Raw genomic sequence first — 15,774 nt, 5'->3', positions numbered from 1 at the left:
AATTTTAACCAGGTGTGAGAATTCTAATTTAATTTGGAAATAATTTTCTTTTTATTCAGAACGTATTCAATTTACTGCAGCCAGTTGGGCCAAAATAATCTGAGGTCAGGTGAAGTTATTGTGAAGATATAGTATCTCTGGAATCATTAATTAATTTTCAAAGGGAAATTCACCTGAAATAAATATTCGTAGGAGAATTTTATGCAGTTAGGGCAGTAGGAGAGAAAAAGGAACAAAAAAATATATAAAGAAAAATTATATGAGTGACCTGAAGAAATTGCAGAATTTTTTTTGTCTTTATTTTTTAATGTTACATTTAAAAAATATGAGTTCTCCATATATCCCCCACCCCCCTCAACCCACTCCTCCCCCATAACAACAATCTCCTCCATCGTCATGAGACATTCATTTCACTTGGTGAATACATCTCTGAACACTGGTGCACCTCATGGTCCGTGGTCCACACCACAGCCCACACTCTCCCACAGTCCACCCAGTGGGCCATGGGAGGCCATACAGTATCCAGTAACTGTCCCTGTAGCACCACCCAGGACAACCCCAAGTCCCGAAAATGCCCCCACATTACAGCTCTCCTCCCACACCCTACCCCCAGCAGACACCATGGCCACTTTCTCCACACCAATGCCACATTTTCTTCAATTACTAATCACAATAGTTCATGAATAGAATATCGGTAAGTCCACTCTAATCCATACTCTATTCCTCCAGCCTGTGGACCCTAGAATGGCCGTGTCCACACCACATCTACATCAAGATGGGGCTTAGATTCCAAATGGATGCTGGATGCAATTCTCCTGCTTTCAGTTGCAGGCACTCTTGGCTCCCTGGTGTGGTGGTTGACCTTCTTCACCTCCATGTTAGCTGAGTGGGGTAAGTCCAATAAACCAGAGTGTAGGATTTGCAAGTCTGTTGAGGCTCAGGGCCTGGCTATCACATGGTCAGTCCAGAGATTCAGGTCGCCTGGGTATATATTAAACCCCAGTGCCAACTAGAGCTCCGGTAAAAGTAACAGGAGAGGTTTGTGAACAAAGATCATATCTGAGTCCAGCTCCATCACACAGAAACACAAACTCCCAAAGTAGGGCCAATGCAGAATTTTAATAGAGGCTGTAGGAAAGGAAAAAGGTATCTTAGGCTGGGATCAATGAAGAGACTTCTGAAGAAATGACAAAATAAAGACCAAAGGAACATACTATTATTTGGGACAACTTTTGAGGGGGTTGCCATGGAAGTAAAGGATGATTATAGTGGTCAGAGCTGAAATAATATCTTTCCTTATATGTGTTTGTGCATTTTTGAGCAGTGATTTCTATTTTAACCCTTGGATACCTGGAGGAATCCTAAATGAAATTTATCCAATTTGAAGGGAAATATTTTGTTAAAGAAGCATGCCTTGATTATACTTATCTTGTTTGACATCTAGGTTACCCAGAAAGTAATCTCTATAGGAGGATAATTATTTTTAAGATTTCTGGGTCTGTGTTGTTAATGTCTTGAATTATATTTTATTTTCTATACCTCTGCCTATGAAAATAGAGATCCTCATTTTCATTTTAGGGCTGAGAGTGCAATAAATTGAAGCAATTAAATAAATGTGTGAGAATATCATGACAGCTACAGAAATGGGATAGTAAGGAGTTACAATTGAGTATTAAGATGTTCTAATAATATAGTTTGAAGAGTACCATGCAGAACAAAAAAGGAAGAAAATAACCAAAATAGCTTGAATACATTCAGGGTACTGAGATCTCAGAGAAGACTAGGGAAAAGAAAGTTCTCAAAAGGTCTAATTCTTTAATTCCAAGTTATAGAATGAGACACACAAAATGGATTCATTCATAGGACACTTATTGGAGATAGCATGATTTTTAAAGAGGAAGGCAGTGATGTTAAGTGATCATATTAAGCTGTGTGATGACAGGGTAAAATGCTAGTGCAGATTGATCATGAGAGGAAAATATCAGGCATGAGAGAGGAAATCGGCACAGATTACATTTTCATTCTTAGCAAGATAAACAGTAATAAATGCTGAGATGATTATGATAAGAGACAGATATTGCTTGTGAAGATTTCAGGAAGAAACAGAAAAGATGGTAATTCAATTGGCGCATTCAGTCAGGTGATATGACACTTCATGAACGAGAAGGATTAACTAATGTGTATGAATAGAGAAATAGTGAATCTAGGAATATTATGGTATTGAAGTGATTTCTCAAATTCCATCATACAACTGGTTATTAGAAGGTAATATGAAATGTGAGAGAGTATGATGTTCAAAACTATAGGATGTAAAGTCATTATGGAATGTAGGAAATTGACTGAATTTTCAAGCTGTAGTCTGTTTCCCAGATAATATTTGAAAGCACTAGAGTAGTGATTCTTCACTGAGACCTAAAAGAAGAGATTAGTAATGTGCTTTGTCAGATGGGTAAAAACAAGATTGATAATTACAGTCACCTCCTATGAGGGTAGGAGTGGTAAATAGTAAGATATTTATTGACAGAGTAAGGTAAATAAAACCACATCAGGAATGTCATTCTAAGGAAGAATATGCATGAAATAAGTATGCTTGGACAGACTGATAATAAACATTAAGTGAGTTAGAATCTGATGTTTTGGAAGTGGGTCCAATGCAATGGAGTTTTCCTTGTGATAGGAAAATCTGGGCATGGGGTATAATTGTGGTAACAGACTATATAAAGAGAACACTTTGAAAACATGGTGAGGGTCTGATTATCGATATGAATGGTGACATTCCAGGTACACCCGGGAGTGGCATGTAACCCTTGTGTTATTTAAGATTGGGATACAGGAAGAAAAAATTCCAACTCTAGGTGTCTTTTTCTGGACAGGTAAGTTTGTCATATTTTTCTTCCTGAACCTCTCTGTATGAAACTTGTTAAATTTGTAAATTAACATTTATCAGCAGGGTTAGTGTGAGGATTAAATTTTAAAAAATATGTAATTCTCCAAGCATATTGAATACAACCATTTTCTTTGTGGACTTCAGATACAAATAACTAAGTTAATCCTAGCTCTGTTTATGATGCCTTCTCATTAATTGTCCATGAAATGGATGTAATTGTTAATGATAGTTTAAAGGAGAATTTACAATATACCCATTTTCTCAAACAAAAATAATGAAATGTAGAGATACTGTAGCTGATGATGATTAATACTGAACAAGAATTCATTTATCATTTCAAACTGTTCAAATGTATTTTCTCCCAAATTCCTTCATTCTGCATTGTCTGAGCCTTCTAAGCCTATGAGGATTGTGGGATATGACTAAGACATTATGACCTATATAATTCTGCTATTTATTGATGCAGGGGATTTTCATGACTAGATTTCCTTGATGGGAGCTATTGATCCTTCCCAATCGACTCCCAATTAATGAAGAGTTTGAATTGATCAACCACATAATATAATACGTTAAGTTTTTCAGTTGAATTTTTCTTTTTTAAGTTTTAAATAGATTTTTATTTTATTTTTTAAAGACATTTAGATCATACAAAATGTTACATTAAAAATATAAGAGGATTCCATATACACTCACTCCCTACCTACCCACTCCTCCCACATCAAAAACCCCTTTCATCAGCATGGCACATTGCATTTGAAGAATACACTTTGTAGCACTGCTACACAGCATGGATTACAGTTTACATTGTAGTTTACACTCTCTCCCAGTCCATTGAGAGGATAATACCTGTATATATAATATCCTGCATCTGTCCCTGCAGTAGCATTCTGGACAACTCCAAGTCCAAAAAATGACCCCATATCATAACTCTTCATCCTACTCTGCCCTCAGCAACTCTATTGGCCACAGTCTTCACATCAATGACACAGTTTCTTCCATTGCTAGAGTCACAATAATTCTATAGTAGAATACCAGTAAATCCAATCTACTCCATATTTTTTCCTCCATGCTGAGGATCCTGGGATGGTGATGACCACTCCACCTCTAAATTGAGAGGGGGCTTAGGTCCCACATGACTGCTGAATGGGATTCTCCTGCTTGCAGTTGTAGACTCTCAGTTCCTTGGTGTGGTGTTTGACCATCATCACCTCCTTGTGAGCTGACCTGGGAAAGTCCAACAAAGAGGAGAGTAGTTGTTGCAACTCTGCTGTGCTCAGCGCCCAGCTGGCACATATACAGTCCAGAGATTCATGTCTCCTGGGAATACACCAATCCCAGAACCAACTGCAGTTTTAGTAAAAGTGACAGAAGAGGCATGTGTACAGAAGTGACATCTGAGTCCAACTCCCATCACACTCAGGAGCACAAATTCCAAAGGGGGTCTACTGGAAAGGCACAGAACTCCAGAGCCATCTGCCATGACCATAGGACCCGGATGTGTCTGCAGCCTTCAGGAACACCACTACCTGGGGTTGTATCTACATTGACTATCTCTGGCCTCCTGCTGAGATGTGCATAAACATGACCTCTCTGATGATGTCCCAACTCATTTTGAAGTCTCTTAGCCTTATAAACTTATTTGTTCTTACCATTTCCCCCTTCTACTCAAGGAATTTTTCTAGTTGCATCACCACACAGAGCCTGGTAGAAATCCCAAAGTACCAGAGGGGCTCAAACCCGGGAGTGAGGTCCCACACTGGGGGAAGGCATTGCATCTATATGCTGAGTTTGACCTAGAGAGTGGCCCCATTTGAGCAACATGGAGGCTCTCAGGAGGTAAGTCTTAGGTACCCTGAGGCTCTAGGCAAAGTTGAAATTTCAAACACACAGGATCACAAGCATAGCCATCATCATCAGAGACCCACAGTTTGACCATCTCTCTGTACTGGTCTCTGTCCTTGCACCTAGGGAAATGCCACCCCCTACCATTGGGGAAAATGTCAGAGCTCCCCATGATGGGAACCCAGCCCCCTCAGGCATTATGTGAAACTCCACCCATTATGTCAACACCCAAAGAAAATCTGATCATGTAAATACACTTCACATGCATGCCCCGGTGTACTCCTTCCCACCCATGCATCCCCTGTCAATGACACTGCACACCACGCTCCTCCGCTGCCATAGTTGAACCAGTCTGTTATCCAAAATTTATTAAAAAATGAAGCCTAATACACTGCCAAATTCAAAGACTAGGGAAAAGACATAGTCATGATAGGTTTAAAGATTAGAAATGAAATATATAATATGTAGAAAAACTAAAATGAAATAAAAAGTTAATTGGGACATTAAAACTGAAAAATATCATAAATTTTTTTTTTGACATTTTTCCTTTCATCACTGCAACAGGTGTTGTTCTCTATGTACAAGGCAAGGCAATTTCTTCCATTTCTTCCCTGTGTCTTACACCTTTTTTTTTTTCTTATCTCTTCAAAGGAGTTTTAAATTGCAGTAAGGTCACATGAAGAATATAGGGAACTCCCATTTACCCAACATCCTCACCTTTTCCCCCTTCCTCAGCAACAGTTGCTTCACATGCAGATGCTACATTTGCTAAAACTGAGGCACAAATATTGAAACATATCTGCCAATCATGGTTACATTATGTTCTACACTATGGTTTACATTTTAATCCATTGACCTTTATACATTTTTTGTTACATTATGGTTTACATTTTAGACTATACACTTTTATAAAATTGTGGTGACATTTAACCTGGCCTGTATCCAACATTGCACAATCATGGAGAACACTTCCATTGCCCCACAGTTACCCCCTCTTCCATCTACTCTATTCATCTCTCTTCCAAACTTCAGGGCCAACAGTGACACCTAAGCTTCACTGCCCAAAGGATTTAGAGTCATAGATACTTGTAAAAATGCTGAGGGCTTGACATACTAGTCTGTTCTTCCCCAGTGGTGACCATCCATGCACTCAAGAGACACCGTGCCTTCAGTTTGAGATCAGCCTTCCCCAGGATTGGGTTACAACATTGTATGTGTCTCCTATGACAGGATGAGCACTCTCACACTCCCTAGAAACCTGTCCCAGGCACACCCTGTTCCAGATGTCCTCCATCAAACACCTAAAACCAGTAACCCTTCCTTATTGTATTTTCTAAAGATTTTTCTCAACATTATAATTTCAGCATTGCACCTGACAATCTCCCATGTTCACCTGCTCCCTATCCAACCCTCCCCCTGTTTCTGCAGACCATCTGATCCATCCTCCCAACCCTAGCTCTCTTAAAACCTGCAAAGCCCAACCCATTTGTTTCCCTATGTCCCCATCTTATCCCTTCACTTCACAACTACTTACCTCCACTTTAGCATAGATTTTGCCCATGTGGGCATTGGCTCAGAACCTTCCTCTACCCCCATTTCCTGTAAGCTTATCTTCCAGTCTCTAGCCTTCTGAGACAGCTTGATTTACTTAATTTATGTCAGAGAGGTGATGTAGTATTTGTCCTTCAGTGCCTGCCTTGCTTCCCTGAACATAAGACCCTCAAGATTCATCCATGTTATCCTGTGTGTTTGTACTGTATTCATACAGCTGAGTAGTATTCCATTCACTGTATACACCACATTTTGTTTATTCTTTCATCTGTTGATGGGTATTTGGGTTGATTCCAACATTTGTCAATAGTGAAGAGTGCCACTATGTATATTGGTGTACATATATTGGTTTGTATCCCTGATTACATTTCTTCTGGGTATATACCAGGCAGTACAATTGCTGGGTCATATGGCAAATCTACAGCTAGTTTTTTGAGGTACTGCCAAACTATCCTTCACAATGCCAGGATCCTTCTAAATTCTCAACAGCAATTGATGAGGATTCCCATTCCCACATCCTCTCCAACTCATGTAATCTCTCTCTTTTTTAAAATAGCGGCCAGTCTAATGCAAGAAAGATGGTATCTCTTTGTAGTTTTGATTTGCATTTCCCTAATAGCTAGTGATGTTCAGCATCTTTTCATGTGCTTTTTAGCCATTTGTATTTCTTCTTTGGAGAAGTATTTGTTCAATTCTCTTGCCCATTTTTAAAATGGGCTCTTTGTATTTCTATTTCAGAGATCTAGGCCTTCCTTATATATGATGGTTATTAGGATACCATCAGATATATGGTTACCAAATATTTTCTACCATTGTATAGGCTGTCCACTTTCTTGATAAACTCCTTTGAAGTACAAAAGGATTTAATTTTGAGGAACTCCCATTTATTTTTTCTTTCACTGCTTGTGCTTTGGGTGTGAATTTTATGAAGCCATTTCCTATTACAATGTCCTGTAAATACTTTCCTACATTGTCTTCCAAGGTCTTTATGGTCTGGACTCTTCTATTTAGGTCTTGGATACATCTTGAGTTGATTTTTGAATAAGGTGTGAGAGGATATTCCTTTCTCATTCTTTTGCATATGGATACCCAGTTCTCAAAGCACCATTTGTTAAAGTGGCCATTCTCTCCCAGTTGAGTGGGCTTGGTGGCCTTGTCAAATATCAGATGACTGTGTATGTGAAGATCTATATAAAAACCCTCAGTTCATTTCCATTGTGCAGTATTTCTATCCTTGTGGCAATACCATGCCACTTTGATCACTATAGCTTTGTAGTATGTTTTAAAAGTCAGGTAGTGTGATTTCCCTGATGGCATTTTTCTTTTCCGAAGTGTTTTTGGGTATTCAGGGCCTCTTTCCCTTCCAAAAATCTTCCATAGTTAATTTTGTCAGTGCATTAAAAATGCTGTGTTGATTTTTTTGGTGATTGCATTAAATCTCTAGATCAGTTTGGATAGGATTGACATCTTAATAATGTTTAGACGTCTTATGCATGAACAGGGAATATTCTTCCATTTCTTTAAGTCTTTCTTGATTTCTTTGAACAATGTTGTGTAGTTAGTTAAATTTATTCCCGGGCATTTGATTTTTTTATTTACTATTATAAATTGTACTTGTTTCTTGATTTCCTCCTAAGATTGCTCATTATTGGTGTCCAGAAATGCTACTGATTTTTACCCTTTGATATTATAACCTGTGACTTTACTGAACTCATTTATAAGATCAAGAAGCTTGGTTGCAGATTTCTCAGTGCATTCTATATATAGGATCATGTCATCTGCAAATAGTGGAATTTTGACTTCTTCCTTTTCAGTTTAGATGTCTTGTATATCTGTTTCTTGACTCAGTGCTCAAACAAGTCCTTCTAACACAATGTTAAATAGAAGGATTGACAGTGGTCATCTTTGTCTTGTTCCTGATCTTAGAGGGAAAGACTTTATGATTTCACCACTATAACTGATATTAGCTGTGGGTTTTTTTTTTTCTTCATATATACTTTTGATCATGTTCAGAAAGTTTCCTTCTATTCCTATCTTTTGCAGTGTTTTTTTTTTAGGAAAGTTTGCTGTACTTTGTTGAAAGCTTTTTCTGCATCTATACATATGATCATGTGATTTTTTTCTTTCAGTTGATTTTCACATTGGGGTGATATGTAGAACTCATGTTAGAGGGAGTGCATTGTTAGTCTTCTCATGGAAGAACAAAATGATTTAGGACATGTGTGCCCATAAGTTCAGGTACAGAATAGTGTAGGAAGGGACTGAGAGTCCAGAAGACAAGGAGAGAGGTTGGAGAACCAATGTTAGTGCTAAACCTAAGGATAAATATAATTGAGTAACTTCAGTCTGCATTCTCTGGTGTGGAGGCATAATTCTAAAATGTGACATGGGTCAAGGATTTCTAATTTTAGAATCATGAAAGGAACTGAAATTCTTCCTCTAATTTGGCAGTTAATGAGATCCTGCTATATGTGCATAAGCACAATCTCTGTAATGACTTCCCTATTCCCTTTGAACTTTCTTAGTTATATAAACTAATTTGTTTTTAACTTTTACCTCTTTTGGTCAAGGTCTTTTTTCAGGTGTATGCTAATTGGTGCTTGGTAGTAATCCCTTGATGCCAGGAAACCTCATCCCTGAAAGTCATGTCACATGCTTGGGGGAATTATTGCGTTTATATGATGTGTTAGGTTTAAAGACAGGCCACATTTGAGCAACAAATTCGCTCTCAGGAGGTAAACTTTTGGCTCCCTTTGATACTATGCTAAGTTTCACTGTCAGGAATAAAGGTTTATAACTACAGTCATCAATTTCAAGGTCCTGTCAATGGACCATTATCCTTCTCTAGGCATTGCCTCTGTCTTTGGGGGATTCTTGCTGTTTCATCAGAATATGGCAGAACACCTCAGGATGGGAATTCAACATTCTTTCAGTTATTGTCTGACTCTCCACCCACTATGACAATGCATTAAAGAACATTTGATTGCATTTATATGCTTAATATGTATGCTCATGTGAATCGTCTCACGTATACCCTTTCGTTGTCGTCCCCTTTCACAGTTGTAACCATTTTGTGATCTAAACCTTCATAAAAAATGACCCCCCAAATGAACCCAATAAAATTGCTGAATACAATTATTAAGAAAATGAAATAATCTTGATAGTTTTGATGATTGAAAATAAGATACAAAATTTTTTTATAAAATAAATTTTAGGATAACAGATAATGAAAAATATAAAATTCTTTTTGATGTTGTGCCTTTCCTCCCTATAAGATCTGTTTCCCTGTATGCCCAGTGACATTTTCTTCCATTTATTCCTCCAATGTCTTACTATTTTCATTTTGTCTTCAAAGAAGTGTTACATCACAGCACTGTCACATGCAGAATAAAGGGGACTCCTATATATCCAACATCCTCCCAATTTCCCCTTCCCCTATTAATAACATTTTATACATGTATGGTCCATTTCTTATAACTGATGTATAAATATTGAAGCATATCTACCAACCATGGTCAGTGGTTTACATGATGGTTTACAATTTGGACCATATACTTTTATAAATATTGATGAAAGTTAACATCACTTATATCCGTCATTGCAAGATCATGTAGAACACTCATTGACTGTCAAATTAGATAGTACCCCAAATAGCAGGGCTCCTAAGGACTCTGGAGACACCCAGGCACTATGGTCAGGGTAGATAGCTCATGAGGTTGGTAGCTTGCCAGTGGGCCCTACTTTGGTGTTTGTACCCCACAGTGACACAGAATTGGACTCAGTTGTGGTTTCCCTATGCATGTCTCTTTGGTCCCTTCTATTCGATCCTATATTTAGTGTTGGAATTGTTAGGTGTACATCTGAGAAACTTGGATCTTTGGATTGTCCATGTGCCACCTGGGCCATAAACCTCAACAGAGTTGCAATACCTATGCTCCAGTTCATTGGAATCACCCATCAAAACTAACAAGGAGGTGATGATGGACAAACACCATACCAAGGAACCAAGAGAGCCTACAACTGCAAGAAAATGAGCTTCATCCATCAGGCATATGGGAAGCCTGTCTCAGTTAGTTAGAGTGAGCATCACCATCCCTGAATCCTCAGGATTGGGGAATGAAATATACCCTAGAGCGGACTTACTGGTATTCTACTATAGACTTAAAGTGATTACACAATGGAAGAACTTATATCATTGATGTGGAGGCAGTGGCCAATGGAGGTTCTGAGGTCAGGAAGAGGGAAAACAGATGTAATACAGGGGAATTTTCAGGAGTTGGTAATCTTCCTGACTGACATTGAAATGACAGATACAGGCCATTGCATACCTTGCCATAACTTACAGAATTGTGTGGGAGAGAGTGTAAACTGCAATGTAAACTATAATCCATGCTTAATGGCAATGCTCTAAAATGTGTTCGTTTGCAATTAATGTACACACTCTGAAGGATGTAGTTAATTGGGGCAAATGTGGGTATTGTGGGGAATAGGGCTTATGGGAATCCCCTATATTTTTTGTAATATTTATGCAATCTAAATATCTTTAAAAATTAAAGAAGAAAGTCTCAGAACATCACAGTCTAATTAATAAAATTCATGGATTTTCATGTTCTTATCTGTACATTGAGGTATTCATATCATCTTTATTAGCCAGGAAAGATAAGACCTCTGGCCACTTGACCTTCCTAAAAGAGAGTCCTTCCCTTATTTCCCTTGGAGCACACTTCATTTTCCTCTTGTTCACTGGGCTGGGGTTATTACTAGGTGACATGTTTGGTATTCATAACAAGTGGACCTGAAATTTGTGATCAAGTCTTGACTCTTAAGGCTTCTTTCTCCATTCTCAGCTTTCTTCTTCTGCTTGTGTGGATTTGCATGAAAACCCAGAGGAAGATAGATTGCAGCTGAGGTAGTGACAATGGAATCACAGGTGAGTTTGGTATTATTTAACTGAAATTGTACCTCTGCTGACAGCAGATGGGGAGATTTCTCCTAGTGGCATGGATTATCCAAGTGTATTCATGAGCTATTCAAGGATCTGGTCTCAAATTATAATTATACACAACTCTAGAATTATGGTAAGTTAGGTAGTGATCAATAAGTAATCTCCTTCACCCATTACAGTAGTTGTTTCCAGCTTCCACAAAGGCTGTGTATTCTCTGGAAAGATAAGACACATTTTCTTTTTCTCTCCCAACCTATGGCATCATTAGAGAAATAGTGTATTCATGAATTATGCTAGTGTCCGAAATTGGTTTAACATGCAGTGATTAGAGGTGATAGTGATGAGAAAGAATATAAGTTTACACTTAGAAAAATAGGCTGAATTTACAACAGGTTCATTCAATCCATGCAAAATTACAGATACTAGGGTGTAAATCTAAGTATATTCACCGGAAGCACAAGAGAAGCTTAGGAAAGGAAAGGAAAAGAGGGGGAAGCAGATGTATATCAACAGATACAGAATTCACCTACCATATCAGAGGTCCAGGGATCTAACCTAGGGCCACCTGGCCAGTGTGGTGAGCTGGCCCATGCACAGAGTTTCTGCACACAAGGAGTGCCATGCCATGCAGGGAAGCCCCTGCCTAGGAGTGTCCCACATGTAAGGAATGTGCCCCACAGGGAGAGCTGCCCCATGTGAAAAGTGCAGCCCACCCAGGAGTGGCACCACACACATGGAGAGTTGATACAGCAAGGTGATGCAATAAAAAGTGGACACACAGCAAATGGGCACAAGAGAGCAGACAATGGGGGTGGGGAAGGGAGAGAAATACATTTAAAAAAATAAAATCTTTAAATAGAAAAGGAAGTGAGGAATCATTTATATATTTTCCCCAAATTAATTTTCTTAAAATTTTCTATAGAATGTGTTTGCCCATTTTGAAATATTCAAAAATTCTCCTTACCAATGCTCTTCAAATTTACCAACTTCAGTTTTTCTAAATCAAATTTATAAAAATTTTATAAATGAATGCAATGTATAGGAATTATTTTTTCCTTCATTGTGGCTGCTTGTTCAGATTGCATATCAGAAGCAGAATAAAAATTATGTCCCTGTGAAATTTTTTAAAGATTTGGAGATTCCAGAAGCAAAGGAGAGTTTTCTCTTAATCTGTATCACACAGAAGACATGAAGAAACAAAAGAGACAATGAAAACTAATATTTGTAGGCCCCAGTCCTACCATAGGGCTCATCAGTCTAGCTCCAGTTTCTGTACAATGGTTGCAGAAGTCCATGACTTGCAACCATGATCCATCTGTCCTTTCACAGTATTGTGAAAATTTGAAATATGTATACTTGAAGCAAGCAGACCTTATTGATTTGAGTTGGATATGAAAACTATTCTGCATATTTCTGAATATTGCTTCAGAGCTCCCTGCCATTTTCAGGAATAATAGACCTGTGAATTTAATCTGGGAAGAAAGGACTTCACACATTAGCTGGTTAGATTTGTCAATATGTTAATTTATTCTTTAAAAATGTTTAAAAAATGAGAGGAAAATAAAGTTATATGTACATTTATAATCTAAACATACTTATTTCTTCTTTTAAAAACTTTCTTTTAAATACTTTCAAACGGACAGGCAGTTAAAATGATATTGATGATGTCTGTAAATTAACAAAGTTGGTGGAAGGATTGTTTTAATTATGAATTGTTGAGTGAAAGCTTTATAATCACCAGTAAGAAGTCATAATTACAAGTTTATTGTGAAGTTTCCAGGTGTATATCATACATTTCATGTGATATTCTTTAACGATAGAGTTTTATGCATTCAAAGTGTATATGAGACTGTGAGCATATCAGAATGGCAGATGACAGTTAAGCATTAATAATAAGTATACTGGAACCCCTCACACACGTAGAGTTTTTCATGCACAGTCTGCTTTTTAGTGTTGGGTGTTCTTTTTTTTTCTTTTTCTGTATAATAGATTTTATTCTTTTAAAGAAATTTTAGATTACAGAAATGTTTCATCAAAAGCATAAGTTAATCCCATCTACCCCAACTTTCCCTCTCTTACATTCTCCCTATTAATATTTTACAATAGTGTGGTACATTTGCTACAGCTGACAAATAAAATTTAAACATTGCTACTAACCCAGGTCTATATTTTACCATAATGTTTACACTTTGCACCACAGAATATTATGGTTTTGAAAAAATATATAAAGGTCTGTATTCATCATTGCAATATCATGCAGAACAGTTTCAGTGACCTTAATATGCCCTGTTTTCCACCTTTTCTTCCCTCCTCTTCCCCTCAGATACTCTGGTACCACCATATTTATGTCAGTTTTACAAGTTCTACCATTGCTACAATAATAAAGTTTACTTTGGTCCATGATAGCATTCCCCTTTTATGTTTATTCATTCCTCAATCTTGAGGATTATGCAATCTGCTTCAGATTGAGAGGATGCTTAGATCTTATGGAACAGGTGGAAGGACCTGTTTTGCTTGCAGTTGTATATCCTCCCTGTTTGGGGGCATGGGGCTTTTCCAGCATCAACATTATGTTAGTTGTCCTGTGTGAGTCTGATGAACTGGAGATTAGGTGTTGGTTGCACCTCTGCTGAGATTCAGGGCTCAGGTGACATAGGAACAGTCTGAAGATTAAAGTCTCAGGGATATATATTTAACTGGTAAGATACTCTTCATTGGCTCAAAGAAAAGGGGTGGAAGAATCATGTGTAGGAAAATAAATGAGTCTTAACTCTGTTACATTGGGGAAATTGGTTGACAAATGTTGCAAGATAATGCCCATTTTTATGAGAGAATGTGGAGGAATAGGAACACTCATCCACTGGTAGTGGGAATGTAGAATGGTGCAGCCATTTTGAAGAACAGCTTCACTGTTCCTCAGGAAGCCAAGTATAGAATTGCCATATGACCAAACAATTCCAAAACTAGGAATATCTCCAAAAGAATTGAAAGTAGGGTCATTAACTTATATATGCACACAAATATTCATTGCAGTATTATTCACTACATCCAAAAGTTGGAAGCAACACAAGTTTACATCAAGGGATGAATGGATAAACAAGATGTGGTATATAATGTGATGTAATATTATTAAGCTGTAAGAAGGAATAAGTATTGACATATGAGACAACATGAAAGAACCCAAGTACTTTATGATGAGTGATATAACCAGTCACTAAGAGAGGAATATTACCTGATCTCATTGATACTAAGGATATTTAGCAGACTCACAGAGATAGATTCTGGCAGATAGTTTGCCAGGATATAAAAGGGAGTGGAGAGTGGTGAGGTGATGCTCAAAGTGGGGAGAAACTATGATAAAGTGGATGGGTTTGTTTTGGCAAAAGATGGGCTAATGGTGGAGGAACATTGTGAGTGGGGCCAGTAGTACTCAATGTGAGTATGTGACGGTTGGGGGGGGTGGCTTGGGCTCTTTATGGAGCTGAGGGGAGGGCAGGAGTAAGGAACAGTTGATCTTTGGGGAGGTGGGGGGCTGTAGTTGATAATACATTGTGGGGAGTGTTATTTTGGCAAATATTGCAGGAGAGGGTCACTGGTGCTGGGTGTTATCAAGTATGAGGATGTATGGGGAAAGGTGTACCTGGAACATGCCCCTTTGAAATATGAATGTGTTCATGTTTGCTTAGAATGTTATCTTAAGTGGGTAGAGACCCACACAACAAAATTGTAAACGCCCATCCTGGGGATTCCTGCTACATTCTCAAATAGAGAGGCAAGAATCTCTCAAGTACATAAGCAATGCTAATAAAAGCAAACACAAAATACCAGACCACTGATGAGCAAATAAAACACTACTTTATAACCCCTGCATGGGATATGACCTCCAGGGATGAGGCTCCCTGGCACCAAGGGATTAATATGAAGCACCAACTAGTGATTAATTTGGAAAAAGACCTTGGCCAAAATGGGGAATCATTAAATATGAAAGAGCCTTTATGGTTAAGAGATCTCAGTATAATATGAAAGTTTATTGTAGAGGTTAGTGATGTAATTTGAGCATCACACTCAAGACATTGTTACAGATAGCCCTATGTGAACCAAAATTGCTATGATGTTTTAGGAGTTAATTACCTTGAAAGATGTAGCTGTAGACTTCACCCAGGAAGAGTGGGACATGCTAGACTCCTCCCAGAGAAAGCTATTCAGAGAAGTGATGCTGGAGAATATCAATCACCTGGTCTCAGTGGGTAAGAATCTAAAAATATATTTATCAACTTTGTCTATCTCTGTTTACCATCTATCCCACCTATGTAGCTACCATTTACCTATCTATTTACTATAAATCATCTTCCATTTATTCAGATAGCAAGATCAGGTTTTTTATATTGTCATGTAATCATTATTTTACTTATATTTTATATATTGTAATTTAAATATATTATTTTATAACACATACAATTGCCTAAATGAAATTTGTTCCTTTCTTTTACTTACCTCTATTTCAATCCAATATAATTTAATCTTGACCACAACTTAATGTCCTTTGTGA

At 37.8% G+C, this 15,774-nt stretch overlaps 1 protein-coding gene across 4 annotated transcripts in view; it reads left to right on the top strand.

The window, feature by feature from the left end:
- LOC131276696 (zinc finger protein 705F-like) overlaps window positions 1-15,774 on the top strand; it is a 215,363-nt gene that overhangs the window by 52,730 nt on the left and 146,859 nt on the right. For 2 of the 4 annotated variants that reach the window (XM_058290213.2, XM_058290211.2), the window contains exons 2-3: window positions 11,128-11,210; window positions 15,346-15,472. In XM_058290213.2, the coding sequence (XP_058146196.1) occupies window positions 11,199-11,210; window positions 15,346-15,472 (139 nt within the window). In that variant the 5' untranslated portion in view covers window positions 11,128-11,198. Of the gene's footprint in view, window positions 1-2,781; window positions 2,874-11,127; window positions 11,211-15,345; window positions 15,473-15,774 lie in introns of those variants that run through there. The other 2 variants (XM_071212812.1, XM_058290212.1) reach the window with 2 other exon arrangements.

Source organism: Dasypus novemcinctus, chromosome 30, assembly GCF_030445035.2.
Source record: "Dasypus novemcinctus isolate mDasNov1 chromosome 30, mDasNov1.1.hap2, whole genome shotgun sequence".
In the NCBI taxonomy this organism is placed as follows: domain Eukaryota; kingdom Metazoa; phylum Chordata; class Mammalia; order Cingulata; family Dasypodidae; genus Dasypus; species Dasypus novemcinctus.
Note: the sequence above shows the minus strand (reverse complement) of the source record. Positions and strands in the feature narration are given on the sequence as shown.